Raw genomic sequence first — 18606 nt, 5'->3', positions numbered from 1 at the left:
GCAGCCCCCCCACCCTGTTGTTGGATAGGGCGCAAACACAAACTGCACCAAAAAACACCCCCAACGATTTCCTGTCCTCCCCTGCGCGCAGCGTCAACCTTGGCGACAATAAAACACACCTCCGACGGGCTAAACGGTGCACAGAAATGTGCGCGACAGTCCTCGCGGGGGAGAAAGAAAAAGTTGGTGTGCTGTCACATTGCGGAGACAAGGGGGGGGGGGGGGCATCATGCGCTCCGGATTACGGTCCGTTTGATTCGGGAGGAAAGTAGCTCCGCGTTTTGGTCTCTGCGATGGAGAAGGAGAGAGAGGGGAGAGATTAGGGGGTCAAAAGACGTAGATCGACTCAAATTGGGGGGTTGATAAGAGCCGCGCAGTCGCCTGTCCGCCCCAAACCCTTTGTTGTAATGTGCCACACCCCCGGCAGACAGCGCGCCAGCTGATCTGGCCAGCAACAGACTGAGCTAGCAGAGCTTCGACCGTGGAGCCTGTTCTTCCTCGTGTGTTCCGTTCGCTCTGCGGGCTGCAGCCCCCCCCCCCCCCACCTTCTCCACCCCCCTCCACCCCCACGCAGCAGCCCGACAGCACGCAAACACACGCATAAGAAGCGCCATGTGTGAACCTGACCCACATTTGACTCACGAAGGCGACATTCCACAACCTGAATCCAAAACGCTGGCTGCAAATCAGTTTGCACCCCCCCATTTGTGTGACTCCTGTTTCCTGTAGAATTCCCAGCGCCACCCATCACCTCCACGTCTTTGTCAATCATCTGGATTTATTGTTCTCCATCAGAATTTCAGGCGGACGCCACGTGTTCTGTGGATAAGACTGCAGTAACGTCTGTTAAAAACGTCCCCTGAACCTTTTCTGTGGAGAACAAAAGAACAAGCGGGATAATGATAATGATCTGGAGCATTAATGGAATCACTTCCTATAGGAATGCCTGTGAGCCCTGCCCTGCTTTGTGGTTTTGGCATTGCTTTGCGTCCCATCATTTCTGATATTTTTTCTCTTTATTTGCGTGATAGCGCCACCTGGGTCCTGTCATTTCCTCGTCTGCCTTGCCTCGGCCAAACGTGCTGTGCGGTTTACGGCCCTCCCTGCTTTTCTTTGCAGCCCTGGCCATGTGTTTAAGAGTGTTTTTTATTGCTCTATATTTGCCCTGCCCTTGTCCTGATGCCTATTAAGATTTTCCTTTCTTCCGTGCGTGCCTGCGTGTTTTTCCCTCTGATATTCTCCCACATCTGCCTGCGCAATTGTTTTGCATCCCATAAATTGGGATTATGATGACTCTCCCCCCACTGATTTTTTTTTCATTGGACATGCTTTAAATGTGGGTCATCTGAGTTCACCCAGCCATCCTTGCAGCACTTTTGCAGAGCTGTGCTCTGTAGGCGCGCGCCCCTTCAGCCCCGACTAGCAGAGCGAGGAGAGAATGGATTCCAACCGCCGCTATCCTGGCGACGCTTTTGCTGAGAGCCAAGATTCAAGCGTCCTCACTTGACTCCTGCAACGCCCAAAACCTCACCGTCCCCAGTCCAATGCGAGCTTTGGCCTAGTGTAGATGCTTCGCTGGGTTGTTTTGCACGTGCACTCTGCATAGCAGATGAACAGAATCATGAATAAGTTAGGCAACGGCTGCACGCATAGCAACACGGCTCTGAAAGGGAAGTGTGGCCCAGCAAAGACGTCACTGTCAGTTCCCCTGATTTATAGTAAGCAGTCTAATACAAACCATCACATGACCACGAGCGCATCTGTTTTCTACAATGTAGAAGTGAAACCAAGACTTTGCCAAAGCTTCTGAAGTTTTTATTTTCTGTTTTCTTGGTCGTGCATGTCAAACTAGCCAGCTGTAGCATGTTTGTGTGAGATGTTGCAAATGTCTCTCTTCAAGTGTTTGCACTGGTGGAGGGACGTCATCCTCGTTTAATAGATGCTCTTTTTGATTGGTTATTATTGCTCTGTCAGCCCAGCAGTGATCTATGTGTGGTGTCAGAACCGGTTTCAGAGTTCTGATGATATGTCACCGTGGCTCTGATCAAACAAATTGTGCAGTTTTTGCAATTGACTGAAACCTGTTTTTGCTGCTGCTTCACTAAATTCCTGCTCCTCATACTGGAGCCTGCATGCTTTTCTGTATCTGGCCGTCTTTTTGTATGTTTTTGGCCCACTATGGACACCCTGAAGCAGCAGATGTGACGAGGAGGTTGAATTTAAATTGCTTTTTACACTCTATAGCTTTTAATGGTGGACGTAGTGTGTTTGGGGGGTCGAAGGCTTCCAGACGGCTTTTGTCTGGTGCAGGAGGTGGGGCTTTTTCCTCAGCATATATGCCATGTATTCGCCAGTTGGATCTCCCTTCTTTAGTTGGGGTTGATAGCTGTTATACAGACCTACATTCTCACTAGATGTCTTGTGGTCATGTGTCCTCGGCGAGGCCTGATTACTACACATTGCTCGTTTCTGACAAGCTCATTATATGTCGTGTCTTCTTCAGGCTGCGCCTCCTGTGCCCTCCCTCACAGCTGGGCCTCACAAAAGGCCATCTTGACAGTCTTCCAGTTGAAAACCATTTGAATCACCGGGATGGACGAGGTCAATGTGTCTCAGACAAAGAGCCTAATGACATAACTTACAGTTGGTCTGGCGTATTGTCCTTCTGCCCTTTGTCTTCCACCGGGGTACCTCTAACGCTGAGAGAAGACTGTAAATCCCCCCCAAATGAGTCGCACCACCTGGCAGCACAGCTCCACATACAGCAGTCCCAGTTATTTATGGGTGCTCTCTATTTTCGGACAACTAACTGTGGCTAATGATGCTATTTAAAAAGTAAAAATATCCTCAGTTCCACGTGGAAAGAAAACGCAGCAGCATGATTATATATTCCACGTCCCTGCCAGTGGTTTTATATTTGGTCACCCTACTGCACAGAGTATGTAGTGTTTCTATGTGGCTGGCGGCAGTGATGAGGTAGCAGGGTGGAGATGGGGTTTCCTGCCCTTCCTTGAGTCCGACCTTGGCACAGGAGGTCAGTCTGTCTACCTGCCACACGACAGGATTTCCACCATCTCGCCCGGCGGAGCTGTTTCCCTCCAGACGCAACGCCGAACAATCACCCTGCATTCAGGGGAAACTTAACAGCTTCCACGTGTCCCAGTTCTGCTGAAATTCTAGAAGTTGACTTTTAATAATGCTGTTCGTTCTTTTACCGCTGAATAACCGACGCAGGCCGGGATTGGTCAGAATATTCTGGATGGCATTGATGCTTTTGGGTTTGAATGAAATGGCCTATCGGATGTGCCAGTAATGTACAGAATTCAGACCTCCCTCACCTTGTGGACCATTAAAAGTCTACATTAATCCAGTTTAGGTTTAAATTCATGCTATGCAGTCTTGACCGTGCCGAATAAGTCGCTAGGAGGTAGAGTGTTTTTTTTTTTTTTGCATGAAGCCAATCAAGAATTCATGGTGTGCAACCGTTATTAGTGACAATGGAACAAATATGGCAGTTTTGCAGAGGTCCAGTTTATGTATGTTGAGTTAAACAGTTCAGTTGCATCTGTTTTGCTTCCATTGTGCTGATGTATGTACAAGAGTGCTCAGGCTGTGTTTAGCCAAGCCTAGGCTAGCGAGGAATCACAGTGGTGGAACAATCGTGCTTTGATGGAATGTTGAAACTGTGTGTGTGTGTGTGTGTGTGTGTGTGTGTGTGTGTGTGTGTGTGTGGAGCACTGTTACCACAACTGCAGACCAACCTTCACATATGAAATCTGAGTGTGTAGCGGGACTTTGGTAGTTGAGCAATGTGTGTCAAATGGAAACAAAGTACTAAATCTAGTTGATCCTCTTGATGTACATGCAGCCAAAGCAGGGCCACCATCTTGTCCTTCTAATCCCCTGGTGCAACGTTCCTTGTCTGTGAAAGACATGTCAAGCGTGCGCTGCTGCCCTGGCTTTCTACATGCTATGCTATACATTATGTGTGCATGTGAAGGCCCTGGTAGGACAGTATTTCTTGTGGAAATATGAAGCTGATTTAACTGTGATTAATCGGCCAAGCATGGATGGTGGACAATGAAAGACCTCGGTTATTTAGCTTCACGGCTGTGTCGCTCCCAGTTGCCTGCAGGGCTCACGTATTCTTATTTACCTCTGGAGGAGCTCCATAAAAGCTACTCTGTCCCCCCCAAGGCTGCTCCCAACTTTATCCAGCTTGCAAAGCTAAAGATGTGAGGCTGAGACCTGCCCTGTGCTTCTGGCGTGGTGTTGAGTACCGGTGGCAGGACGACGGGGATGGAAATCCGTGAAAAATCCACAACTACACCTTGCCTGGGAGTGTTGAACAAAGACAAAGAATACACACTGTGGTGGCGCGGGGGAGGGGTTAGATACAGTACCGGGATATTCGCTGTCAATGCCCTCCATCGATGTAGGTCATTTATTCAACCACAGCATCTGCAGCTAATCTGATTAGTGTTTGAAGGGCTCTGACCTCTGCAGGAGGGAATGCTCCCGTCAGCTCGCTGCCACAGTCAGACTCTATTGGGCCTGTTTATATTCGGACATCACTGTATATGACCGCTGAAATCCATTTCCTGTAGGCTTCTGTGTGATGCATCTGAGTGTGTGTGACACAAATAGTAGAATGATCCCTCCTGGCAACAGGGGCAACCAAAACAGTCCAAAGGTCGCTGTTTACTCTTTCCATCGCGGGGTCACCATACTCAGGCCTGGTTAAACCTGGATCAACACCAGCTGTGAGGTTGGGGCTGGCGGGATGACCAGGAGCGTGAGCGCACCCTAAACTCCTGGCATGTAAGGAAGGAACGGTTGAAGCTGCCGTGAAGGTAATGTTAGAGCAAGCGATGCGTCTCTAGCGGATGTGTTTGGCTCCCTGTGGCATGTAAGGTGTGTCCCCTTTCCACACGTGATAAATCAGCCCGTGCAAGACAATGGCACACAGGGGCGTGGCCCCCGACGTAAAATGAGGGCTCAAAGGGGATGGAGGGAATAATCTTTTTCTCATCAGTGTGCCAGGCGTAAAATCGGACGACTCGCAATCATGTGCTCTGGGGCCCCTCATAAATTTAGCAGGATTATGACGGGAAGCACGTATATTATGGGAGCTTTGTGTCAGATCTTTTGTGTCCGTCCCAGCACAATGAGTTGGTATTGTAGTGCAAAAGTGATGCCGATGGGGGCATCTTCCTCCTACGTGCTTCTGTAAACACCAGCTAATGGTTCCAGCCATTTAGTTAACCGGGGCTTAAGAGAAGTAGATTGTCTGCAGCATGTCAAGGCTGCAGGTTGTTTTCACGTGCACTCAAGGCTGCAAGAGAGTGCCCACTTTAACTAAATGAGGGAAATGTGTTGACGTGATCAATCCGGGTCATGAATTCCCGTCTCTCCCTTAAAGAGTTAAGGGAATGTAATATATAGTCGAGCATGTGCTGGAATCAGAGCGGACGCACTGGACCTGTCTGCGCGTCTACGGGTGAATGTCAATAGCCGTGCGCAGAGTGAGTTACGGTTAGTACACGCAGCTCGTCTGATTGAAATGCATTACAGGAGCATCTCCCCTGCAGGGAGCGAGGCTGCGGCTATTGTTCACGACCCAACTGCTATAGGCCCGCAAGGGGAGGATGGCTATTCAATGACAGGCAAGGTCCCTCTCAATACAGACAAAAGATGATAATAGATCAAATGCTCCATGTATCCTGAGCTTTGTAATGACAAGCATGAATTGGCCCTCATCACAAGTGCCTGACCCGACCAGGAGTCCTTTATGGATTTCTCATCTCCCACAACATGTAGGAGAAAAACAGCATTTGAACGAGGAATAAGTTTTGATATTTGCCTCCGATCCATGGAGGTAATTGTTCTCAAGTGCGCAACGTCTCACAACAGCTTTGGGTTTTAGTACACGCCGTGTTTTTGTTCTGAGCTCTGTAAAAATATTTCCTGTTGTGGTTGCCACACGTCAGGTTTAAGATCACGGATGCATTCAGAACAATCCAGACTCTTTCGCACTTCACCCCGCACAGCTAGACGCTCATAAAGCGTCTGTGTGGATCTGACCCACGCCTGAGGACAAACCGGGAATGTTATCTGCTTTCGCTGGTGGTTGGAGCAGGTGACCGCCTTGAGCTCCCGCCGCGCCGGTCACGTCGGCAGATAGATCCGATCTGGGCTTCCCAGACAGCAACCTTTACATGTGGACATGGTCTCTCTTATCAAAATCTTCCAAAACCTTAGATATGAATGAGAGGAACACGGATGAGCTGTTTACTTACTGACCCAGTGGCCACAGAGGGAACAGTTATATAACAGTTGTACCTGTGACATAATCGTAGCTCCTTGGAGGTGGGGAGGGGGCAGTAGTGCTTAGTGGAGGTACAGGTTTGTGTGCATGATGTAACTCATTTAAGTAGGTCACTGTGTTTGTTAGGGAAAAGCTCCCCCCGCCCCGGACACGTTCCCAGAAAGGCAGACCACTCCCTGGATATGCACACTGCCAGGGATGGGATAAGCTATGGGCACAGGCTGGCATCACCGAGGCCCCCGGCACCCTGCTGTGACGGCCGCAGCAGGGAATAACTGGGGGGAGGCATCCACTCGTGCTGAGTAACGGCCACGGTGGAATTTTCCCAATGGAGGGAGATAGTTGCCACCCTCCTGCCCCCTTCTGCAGATGTCTCTGCATCCATGCCACCGCGGGTTTTACTGACGACCCCCCTCCCTGTGAGAAATCCCGATCTGAAATGTTATGAAACAAGTGCAGCAGCTAATTGGGGCATCATGTGTGTTTTCTTTATGTAAGCAAATCTGTCGAGGCTGACGCCAAAACAGCGGGTTTTTTTAAAGTCCCATCAATTTCAGCTACCCGAAAGCCGAGAGCAGTTTGGCGGGAGGTGAAAATGGGCTGAACGTCTGTTTATGCTGCATCTCCTGCCACCGTGACTCTAAATAATTTGATGCACCTGGAGGAGCCGTTGGATAGCATGACTGCAGTAGTGTGTCAGGGCAGTTTGAGTGGATATCTCAGCTTGGCTCTCTGGTGTCTGTTCAAATATTAATGCTGTTGGATCTGTTACACTGGTTATTGAGCCTTAAGCAGCCCTCTGAGCTTAGCTCGGCTTGTTAGCCGATAACTCGTTTCGCAACACCAGGTGGCTTCTCTTGCTAATAAGGTATCAAGTCAGACCTTCATGGGTCTCTTCAGTGAGGTAATTGCCTTTTGAAATTAAACTGCCTCTTCTCTAGGGCACAATCCATGAACGCAAGGAGGTCATACCAGTACAGGCTTCTTATTTTCTAGCTAATTTCATGTTGAGCTGTCATGTTTGTTTTAGCAGCAGTCAAAGAGCAGCGCGCATAATCCGGCCGCTCTTGCATGCAAATGCCTATATGTCAGTTACAGAGTTTACATATGGTGAAAGGCCTGCAGGAAGGGCTGTGGGCAGAGCAGACAGAGTTTGTCTGGGGCTGAGGTGAGGCGTCAGGGACGGGAGCACAGACCGGGTTGTCTAGACATGCTTTCTCAGTCTGTTTTGCAACTGCGCACAATAAAGGGAGGTGGGGGAGGGATCGAGACCAGCCGTGCACCAAAGACTTCTTCTTTGAAAAGTGGGAGAGTCAGGTAGACTAGGACTGCTGTGGAGCATCCTGAAAGGGGAAATCCTCAGAACAAAGCAACAAGCTGATGGGCTTGCTTCTTCTGGTCCATTTCATACCTCAAATCCCAGACAAACGGGCCATAACATGAGCTGAAAACGTTGTGCCCTTCGCTATAGTGCTGCAAAGTCACGCTGGTAAAATTAGATGCTGGATGTAGCTATTGTCAGGCAGGAACTCGCTGAAATGGAACTAAATGGAAGACAGTATCAGACAAGCAGACTGTTGACACAGAAGCTGTATTTAGGCTCCATGAACTGCTTCCACATGGGAACTGAAGGAAACCGCAAGACATATACTACCATCTGGCTTTGGCTAGATTTGTGTCAAAGCCCACTTTTATTGCCCGAAGGAGGGGGGAAGGGGGGTAATTTCCCATGTGCGGAGTCACAGATAGTTGCATGTTGGAAAAAGGGCTGGGAAACCATTGTGTTTCGATTAGCATCTGGAGATTTGATAATTAAACCGTCCGCTCTGCCAGCACAGCCGCACGACTCTCCCTCTCAACATTTTAGATAATTCCAACAGCCCCCCCCCCTTCTCGTTTCTGGACGCTCGCCGCTCCTGACCAGCAGTGTTGATCGTCCATCACCGATGAGTCAGGGAGTCATTTGTAGAGAAAGCGTCTCACTATTGTTGCGTGGGCTTGATTTTTCATGACAGAAGTCTTGTGGCTCCGCGTGGCTGTTGTCACGACTTGTTAATCTGGCTCATAATGAGTCACAGCTCTCGCTGTGCGGGCCATTTTGCACATGGTGGGTGCCTTTTTAAAATTTTTTTACGTCAGGAATATGTCAGTAGTTTCAGATGTTTCATATTCCACTCACAGAGTGGATGTTGACATTTGATGTTAGCGTTGATTCTGATGAGAAGGCAGTTTTCTTACCAGAGTGTCACCCCGCTGACATGCCAGGAACAAACTGGCAGCATACTCGACTTCAAAAAGATCAGTGTTATTTACTGGAATTGTAGACACTACAAACAACAACAACAAGTAGGAGTACAGAGCAAAGACAGCTCAGCTAATACTACGTTAAAAACATGAGCTGAAAATGACGAGGTCACTGCTATGTTGAGTTATGTAAGTGACTCATCCCCCCACAAATGCATCTGTCAGTGTCAACATTACATTAGAACAAAAAAAAAAATCAATTTACTGTGTGAGCCCAGCAAAAACACGTGAGTCTGACACGCTAAATCGCAGGACAATGCAGTCAAATTAGTAGTGTGTGTTTACACCTCTGGTGTAACTGCTCTGCGTATGCTCCCGAGCTTGCCAAGAGGCAGTTTAATAGCTTAAATGCTAAAGCAGTTGCATCTGCTCGTTGAAAAAAGACAAAGAAAAGATAAGAACTGATATCCTTGCCTTTCAGAGCAACAAGGAATGTGATTAATGCAGCGTTAGCATACAGAAACTGTGCAAAAGGCAGCTACATGACACTCGATGGCTTGTTTTTTTTGTGTTTTGTGACCATTATCCCAGTTATGCTAATGAGACTGTTGGATTATTTTATAATGATAAATGTTATTAATTGGAATGTTTCTGATTTTGCTGATGTGCCTTTTTCTGGCGCAGGAGAACGCCCTTTCCCATGCACCTGGCCTGACTGCAGTAAGAAGTTCGCCCGCTCAGATGAGCTGGCTCGCCACTACCGCACCCACACGGGCGAGAAGAAGTTTGAGTGCCCGCTGTGCGACAAGCGCTTCATGCGCAGCGACCACCTGATGAAGCACGCCCGCCGCCACTCTGACTTCCAGCCAGGCATGCTGAAGCGGTCCCACGGCGGCAGCGGCGGTGGCGGTGGCGGCGGCATCCCACGTCCAAGTTCCCTCAGCGACTACAGCCGGTCGGATGCCTCCAGCCCCACCCTCAGCCCCACCCTCAGCCCCACCCTCAGCCCAGCCAGCTCGCCTTAAACTAAAATCCTGTCGCACTTTCTGCCTCTGACCAGGGGGGCCCTTGTTTTTGTCATAATACTTGTGTTGCACAGTTGTCAGCAACCGACCCCCCCCCCTCCTTTTTTTTGCTATTTCCGCGCTTGATGTGGTGTACCATACTGTACATACCTGCTTACTCTAGTGCAATGACTTGTGTGATCCTAAAAGAAGGTAATGCCTTTCCCAAATGGCAATATTTACATTATGTACCATACGTCTGTATTTTTTTAGCTTCCAATTGTGGCTAGTTGTCCAATGTATGTTTGCAGTCAGACGAGACAAAAAAAGAAAAAATAAGAAAAACAGCTGCCCTGACAAGTCTTATAAAAATGGCTTTTTTGGTTTTTTTCCCCCCTTTTGTTCCCCATTTGTTTTGGAAAAAATGAAGAGAGGGGGCACACACACAAACACACACACACACACCTCAGGATTGAAGACAGTTGCTATGTCAGTAACGCCACCGTACGTAACAATACTCACATTTACTGCACAATATTTTCATCACTTTACTCTGAAATTCAACAGGGGTTGAATTTTGCGCCCTGCTCAGGGATGGCCTTGTTAGCTTGAAGAGAATGAACACGTCGAAGAGAAAACCTACGGGACGTAAACAGCCGCCTTATGCTCCACACAGCTTGCACTCCTTGTGTTTCTGTCGGTGTTCACTGTCAAGGAAACTGGCCCTAAAGTCGATGATACACGGGACACAGGTCATGCTCGCCCTCATCAATCTCCACAGTCATATGTAATAAGGAAGGAAATCTTTATTTCAAACAAAACAAAAAAAAGGCAACTGTTCTCAGTTAGAAACCTAAAACCCTTTAAAAGCTGCAAGTTTAAAAGCAGCTGTTGGCGCTTTTTCACCAAAAAGTGCTGTATCGCCCGTCTCTTTCACTCAAATGACACAAAGGGACTTTAGAGGGAAACAATGTTTCTCCCTCTCAAGCACATAGGAAAAAGTACCAAAGACAGGAGTGAATGAATGCTCTCTATTCAGCCGTCACTCTGGCCCGGGGGGGCCGGCCTTCCGGGGTGTCACAGGTACAGCCGGCGCCCACCTCCCTCCTCCTGTCCTCATGGCGTGCAGCTGGAGGAAACAGCTGCATCCTACAAGAACAGGCCGGAGGAGGAGCGCCAGAAGTTCTCCCTCGCCTGTCTGGCTCTACCTGTTTAATTTAGCGCTAGCAGGGGTGTGGGGTGTGGGGGGGGAGGTGGAGTTTTGGAGTGTGGGCCGACACGGTACAGAGTGTTCAAAAGAGCTATCTGTGACATCCAGTCGAGAAAGGGAAGGGCCTGATAAAGAAGGAGAGGTTTATCATGAACCGAGCAGCACAGAGGAGGCAGCGCCCCTCCCCCGACCAACTGTAGAAACTGTTGAACCAGAAGAAATGGCTGTAATTAGTGCACTGATCCAACCTGTGTGATAGGAGCAGGGGGGAAAAGCGTCTGAACAACAAGTACTACCTAGACGGTGCTCGCAGCGTGGGTGGGATGTACCCGGCTCCATCCTGAGCCCGGTGGGGGGGGGGGGGGGGGGTGTACACTTTACTACTGCCAGCACTGAGTCAGATCCCTCGACGCCAGGGACGAATCCGAATTAGCGCCACTTAACCAGAGGTCTAAAACAGCTGCTTTCTCGCCGCCATGACACTCCGAATGGGGGGGCTTTTAAATTGTTGGAAAAACACACGAGCCAAAACGAACATATCAGCAGCGCGCCATTCTCACCAGCCTCACGCCGTCCTGCCTGTGAAGGTCGGGGGGGGTCCCGTGAGAAAGCCGACTTGTGTTTCTAGACAGACATGCCTCAATAAGTCAGGCAAAAGGCACAGTAACCCCCCCCCCACGGAAGTGGGCACCACTATCAAAACTTGCTAGTCTGTGTTTTCCTTAATATACGTTAGCAGGAAGTGGTTTGGTTCATGCATTTGTTCCTTATAGATCCTTCCAGGCAGTCATGGGTTGCACGAGTCAGCTTCATTCCTTCGGCCTACTTCTGCTCTGCGCTTCGGCACCTAACGCTGTGTGCATCTTAACAACGTTGCCTCGGAAGCGCCCTCTGCGTTCTCGCAGGTGTACGCTGATGAATAGCCACCCTTGTCCCCATCCCCCCCCAACTAGATCTTTCTCGAAAGAGAGATCAGCTCTGTGACGTCCTCTAGAAAGAAAACATCCATTATTTAGATCAAATGCAGTCGTTTCTTTAAAAAAAAAAGCCAGGTGAAATGAAGCAACCCTCTGTAAATGGTTTCCAGGCTGCAGGATGACACATTGAATGCTAGTGATTAGCAGCTTTATTACTAAAAGAAAATGGAGAAAAGCACTGAGAGGGCTCCACAGTTGCCATTTATCAAAAGAAACTTCCAACGAATGACCCCCGTTGAGCAGCTGGTTGTGGCTCTTTTAACCCATGACCGTTTTATTTTCGACATCGACACGATTTGCGCTGCAGCTCGCTCTTTAGCACGTTCAATTCATCACCGAATCCATGTTCTGCACATTTACCTCAGGGTCAACATCTGCAAAACACAAGTGGGACATTTTTGTGGATTTTGTTGTAACATAGCATCGCTGCACAGAAATCTCTGCCAGCCACCCCCCCACTCGAGGTGTTCCTGGGTGCTTTGTGCTCACTGCTGGTCAGTGTCCGACCACACTGGAAACACAGGAACGCCTCTGTCTGCGGGCCAAGCTCCGGCCTTTAATGTCTCCGTAACATCCTGCAGTCCTGCTAAACGCCTTAGTAAGCACTCTGGAGCTCCTTTTTTCCTCGTTGAAATGCCCCTTTACACACTTTTGTCCCTTGGTGGGATTAAAGTTGTTGACAGGAAGCACCGACTATCTGAAAATAGACTTTTAAAGCATAAACAGCCCAGTCTACGCATCCATCCAGACTGCTGCGATGACAGAAAGGTCTCCACAGGCAGTGTCTCGACGCTCGTCCTCACTGTACCAAACCTACTTGAATAATCCAACTCAAAAGGCCATTGAACACACTTTTGTATATGTCCATTTTTACCGGACTTGCTACCATTGTCGAATTATTAACCTCACTTGAAAGAGTGTCGTTTGTTGTTTCGTTTCCGAGATTTTTCTGTTGCCTGCAGGTCATTTCAGTCAATTTGATGTTTGTCAGCTACCTAAAGGCACCATAATTCATGTACGAAACGCCCCCCCAATCCTGGGGTTGACTCCAGAAACAGTGAATCCTCTGTTGATGTCAGGATGCAGGTTGTCCCCAATAACCTGCATCCCAAAAATTTCTCCAAGCCAGAGACTGAAAGGATTGTTTGTGGTGATGAGAAAAGGATTATTCCTAACCTCTGTGTACATTAATTTAAGCTTTGAGTGACTCCTTTTTTTTTATTGTTGTTTTTTATTATTTAGGTTCTTTTGGGGGAATCCTTCAGAGACCACGACATTGTGAGTTAGCATTTTAGTCTTCATTTTAATTCTTTTTTTTGTCTTCTGAAATGTTTCAGGTTGTACATTCTCCAAAAATCATACCTCTGGAAGCGGCAATTTGTAAGATACGGCCTCAGTCACAGTCTTAACTTTTTTTGTGTGATTAAATAGAGGCGACAGGTGTTTTGAGGAGTCAGTTACGAAGTTAGCATGCTAACCAACTAGCTTCGGCTCGTGTCCCATCCCTTTCGACAAAGTAGGTCAATTTAAATTTGTTGAGTTGCAAAACCAAATAGTTCACCAAGACCACATTGGCTTGTCTTTCCACATTCACCACAATTAACCGGGGGTAAATCCCGGAAAATTCCACTTGCGATTTCTCCCACATCGAAACGTTTACCTACAAAAACCACTAGCTACAATGCTAACAGCCACTAGTTAGCGGATACTCTTGCGCTATGCTGCCCCCTATGGTTTCGGAGGCGCACACCCTCCAACGCTGGCCGTATTTTACAAATTGCACCTTTGGCATTTTTGACTTTTATGTACATTTTCATAACTTTCAAAAACCTCCATCATGTAGCTTGCATTTTGCTTGACGAGTAGCACAAAACTATGGTTTAATTTGTCTCTACTTGAAAAGAGAAAAGATAATTCTTTGTAAATAAAACACTGGGCTGCGTTTTATTTAATCATCCCGAGTCGTCAGGGTCCTGCACGAGCTTTTTGATTTCAAAAGTAATTTTCCAGGAAACAATGAAACCTCATTTGTTTTATTTTTACTCTTAAATATCCTTTAAATAACCCTTTGTTTTTAGTTTCTTAGTTTCTACGTGGATGATGATGTTAGTTCTTCGTTCCTCCAGTCCAACTGTTTGATTGTAATTCCAAGTTATATTTCAACATGTCTTAGAGGAAGAACTCCACAGCGGCGTGCAAGCGTTCAGAAACACATAAACCAGGTTTTTCTGTTAACGGTAGCCTCAATATGTCATTATGGGGGAAACAAGAATGTTGCCTAGCATGGAACTGAAATATAACAATCTTATTTAAAACAAATATATCACAGTCGTCTCAGATGAAATCGGGATTGATTTCCAAGCATGGTCGATGCAACTGTGTGCCAAATCAACAATGGTAACTTTATTAAAGAGGATACAAATGTTGTGGGTAATAGCTACTATCAGACATTTAACAAACCTGTACAGTTTTATAAAGTGTGACATGTTTTTATGTAATGTACAGTAGTATTTCTTTTCTGCTTTTTGTGAGTGTTTTGAATTTGTAGCTTTGCTTTTGATTTTGTTATTTAATGTCCCCCCCCCCCTCCCCCGGCTGTACATTAATGCAATGTGTAATAATGGCATATTACAGTTATTTTTTGTTGTTGTTTTTTTTACATAAACAATCGCAATGATGATTAACGCCCGACCATTCCAAAGGATTGACGACTGCGTTTGCTATAAATGTGCTGCTTACATTGACCCGATGCATTTTTGTAGACTCTGTTTAGAATTCCATCTCAACTGTGGGGGGGGGGGTTCTTAAACGTTGTGATTTGTGCACACGGTACATTTGTCGTCGTCAACATTACCCAGGTTTAAACTCTCCTTTCTCCTCTTCGGGCTCTTTTTGTAAGCTAAGTCAGCTCAATGAGAAACACGCCGTTTCCAGATAAACTACCACATGCACACACGAGCGATACGGATGTACGCAGGAGGCTTTTTCCCGCCGTGACAAAGGGCTTTGTCAGGTGCGGATCCCGCCTGATGATGGGAGCTTCTCGAACAGCCCAAAGGAGCTTTTAGCTCGTCAGCGGCTCTGCGCTTACAAAATTGTTACCAAAGGATTTGTAGGGAAAGATGAATGTCGCATTAACTTTGAACCGCCCGGGTTTAACGTTAAATGCTCCGAGTGTTGATCGGTGGATGTCGTGCTGAATATGGACCTCGTAAATAAGCAACTTTGTTTGTTTCTTTTATTTTTTAGAAAATAATAATCGCTTGAATGAATTAAAAAACAAAAAAAACCCAGCAAAGCCAGTCAGAATGAGTAGAGACTGAGATGAGTGGCACAGCAGGTGGTCTTCCGCCTGACTGGACCCCGCCTGTTGCTCTTTGCTGTACAAATGCACACTGTAGGCTTTGGAGATGCAGCGCCGCCGCCGTAGACCTCGCTTTGGTTACAAGGAGAGCCTCTCACCAGCTCGTTTCCTGTCCCCGTTTGTCCTCGATGTACCTCCTCGGTGTCACGTCGCTCTCTCGATACCTCCGTGCGTTCCTCCTCTGCCCATCACCATCAGTTGCCTGTTGTAGTGACTCCATGGTGCTCTTTCCCCTCTTTGCACCGATATAATCTGTAAATAACTCTTCGACTCAGCTATGGCCAGTACCTCTAACCTTCAGGTGTCATTTATTTTTGTTCTCCTCCTCTCAGCAAACCAAAATCACTACATTTAAGTATTACAGTTGTACAGTTCCTCGGGTTCAACACACAATTAATGTGCTGGTCTTAGCTGCTCTGCTGTACCTTTCTATGGCATTATTTTTTACATGTTAGACAATATATTGTGACCATGTCCTATGCAAATATAAAAAATAACAGATTGTTGGATAATGTACGTTGTCATAACTTGTATGCATGGAATAGTGAAGTTTACATTTGGAAATAAATTCATAAAATAAGCAACAACAAACTGTTTTGGGCTCATTTCTTCATAGTTTGGTCGCTGCTGCTCAGCTGTTAATGCGCATGAAGGCCACTCAAGCTGGGGTAGAAATAGCCGAGTTTTGGGGTCACTCCACAGTTTTGAACAAACCTTCAGGACAGTGATCGAGCCTGAGATCTGAATCTATTAAAGAATATAAGGGAAGGGGGCTGAGTTTGATTTAATCTTCTGATTCTCAGGGGGTTTCTTTGTATACAGGAACAGAATTACAGAGAAAAGCCTTTGCAACGACTCAACTCTGTTGCAGGCACGTTCTTTCTTTTTTTAAAGTGTTCTTGCAACAGAAATTACACCTTCTTGGCTCACTTGAGCCGTGCGTATGTTTACAGTAATTGCCCTGGTACCAGAAATGGGTGGGGCAGCAACAGAGACTCCTTCCTTCCTTATTGTATTTCTGGTAAAACCTAACAGATAAATACTCCGAAGTTTCCTGTGTGTGAGCAGAGCACTTCTGACTGATCTGCATCTGAAAACGGGGGCTTTTGTTCCTCTCTGCCCACCGACGCTGGCACAGTTCGCAGACGCGGCCTTTCCTGCTCACGAAGGATCATGAGAGAGACAGGAAGGAAGGGTGGTGGTGGTGTGGGGGGGGCGGGAGGTGAAGGCATTAAAATTCTTGATGAGCAGCCTGGTGTTCTCCCTGCTCAAGCTGCACACCTCCTGTCTCTGGGCAGGTTGGAACAACCAGGCGCACCACGCTACACACAGACAAGCTGCCGCCCCTGGCACTGCCACGCACTTCGGTGTGCCATCACAGCCGGCGTGTTCCCAGCCCGTGTTTTTGCGGCGATATGAGAAATTCTGCGCCCCCCCCCCACACACACACACCCCTCCCCCTGTTTATTTTCAACTGAAGTTGCTTGATAGTCTTGAAATGCCAGCAGGGGGCTGTTGTCAAGGAAAACTGACCTCCCAAATATAAACATCCTGCATCATTCCTCCATTTGAAAGCGGCGTCCCCGACAATGCAGGAGCCGCACTGCAGCGGAGCGCTCCGCTCTTGCCTGTCGTGTGGGTGAGGCATACATACGTGTCTTTCACTCTAAGACCCCCCCCCCCCCCCCCCCCACCCCCCCGGTTGTGAGTTGCGCTGCAGCAGATGTGGGACATGGCACAGACACGAGCACTGACAGCGTGTCTCTGCAAAGACAGGATGTGGAGGTGGAGGAAGTGGTTTGGGTTTGACTGATTTATCGCAGTCACACCTTTTCTATGGATTATGAGAACCTCAGCTTCAGGGGAAGAACTGCCCGAAGAACCGTTTCAGGTGCTTTGCCAAAATTCAAAGTGCGAGTTATTCTGACATGCCTCACATGAGCGTACACACTGTACAGCAGAGAGAGATGTAAGATGAGGTAGTGGGTGGGTGGTATTACCAGGCACTGATTGGTGCACCCAGCCTGGTCCACAGCGTGGGAGTCTTTGTGGGCTGGAATGGGTCTCAGCTCCACTGAGGTGTGTGGGCATCACTGACTGTAAGACTCAGTGGAGTGATTGCACAGAAAAAAAAAGGGTGGGGGTGGATGCGGTCAGAAGCAGCAGTGGTCTCCATCACAGAGAGATCTGTGTGTATGAGCATGTGTCCTTCTTCCGCCATGCCAGGCCCCAGAAGGCGGCCTGAAAGGCCATGTGATGCCACCCACTCTTGACTGCAGAGCGTGGCAGCGCTGGCACCGGCGCCTGCGGGGCGGGTGGGATGAGCGGGTGGAGGCTGGCCGAGAACACGGCTTAGCCGAGGGTGACGGGGAGGGTTTTAGAGGTATTAGAGCAAATATTCAGTTCACACACTGATGGAGAGCTGTTCTATCCCATAGTTTAGTAAGTTTCAATTTAGTGGGGGATGATACTGGCGCATCTTAATTTAAATCCTGTTATTTCTGTGTGAGAAGATGACTTTTGTCTAACTAACAGAGCCTTTTGTTGCTTTAGAGCGAAGACTCGTCCTTTACTGGGATTCAATCAGATGTCTGTTAGAAGGGGATGTAATTTTGGCACTCGTTGCTCTGCAGGAAGGCGCCGTCGCCTGCCAGAGAGTGGTTACCGTTCGGATCAGGAGACGTGATTCATCCTGAGAAACTCACATCGCAAGCACACATCACGAGCAACCTCAGTCTGCGACCGTGACCCCAAGGCGTAACAGTCACAGTCTTCCCCACACTGTCCAGTCAGAATACCGCCCCGAACTGGCTGCTGCCCAGTGAGCACCACTCTCACTCCACCAACTCAGTCAGCTGCTACTAACTGCAGAGTGCAGAAAAAACGATGGGAGTACCTCATTCATGAAAGCTAAATTAGGAAAAATAGATGATTGCATAGATATTTGTGCTGTTTTATATTAAACAGGCAGTAAGTTTATGTGTGAATGCGTACGACTGTAAAGTTTCTGCTCCAGGAAGACTGAAGAACTATTCAAGCTACGCTTGGAGCCCTCAGGGTTCATTTAAAGCTGTCATCTATCTTTCTTCTGCTACTTCTTCCTGATTGGGGTCGCAGGCGGTGCCGAGGCCTGTCCCAGCGGCCCCTCAACAACGTGCCAATTTAAATTTTGGAGGAAAAAAACCCATGATAATTCTAATCTGAAGGAGTTGAGGATAAGGCTCCAGCAGCGGAGGTGGGTGGGAGAAACTGGGTGGAGTGGATTCCTCCCCACTCAGACCTTTATGGGAGAGTGAAATGAGAGTAAACATCCAATTCTTTGGTCTGAGAAACAGAGCTGAAGCTCTTTTAGCTACCTGCTTTTAGCTTGTGGGTCCAACTCTCAGGATGGTCCTTTAAGGTTTGGAAATCCCAGCAGAGATGCTGATGCACAAGACAGCTGGTACCTGAAGCAGCCTGCAGGAAGCCACACAGAATGT

General features: G+C 47.8%; 1 protein-coding gene across 1 annotated transcript in view; it reads left to right on the top strand.

Moving 5' to 3' along the window:
- klf13 (Kruppel like factor 13) overlaps positions 1-15718 on the top strand; it is a 16978-nt gene extending 1260 nt beyond the window's left edge. The window contains exon 2 of the mRNA XM_057052112.1: positions 9257-15718. Coding sequence (XP_056908092.1) covers positions 9257-9597 — 341 coding nt within the window. The 3' untranslated portion in view covers positions 9598-15718. The remainder of the gene's footprint in view (positions 1-9256) is intronic.
- The last annotated feature ends 2888 nt before the right edge of the window (positions 15719-18606 follow it).

This window comes from Takifugu flavidus, chromosome 13 (genome assembly GCF_003711565.1).
Source record: "Takifugu flavidus isolate HTHZ2018 chromosome 13, ASM371156v2, whole genome shotgun sequence".
Taxonomy (NCBI): Eukaryota; Metazoa; Chordata; class Actinopteri; order Tetraodontiformes; family Tetraodontidae; genus Takifugu; species Takifugu flavidus.
This window is presented reverse-complemented; position numbering and strand designations above follow the sequence as displayed.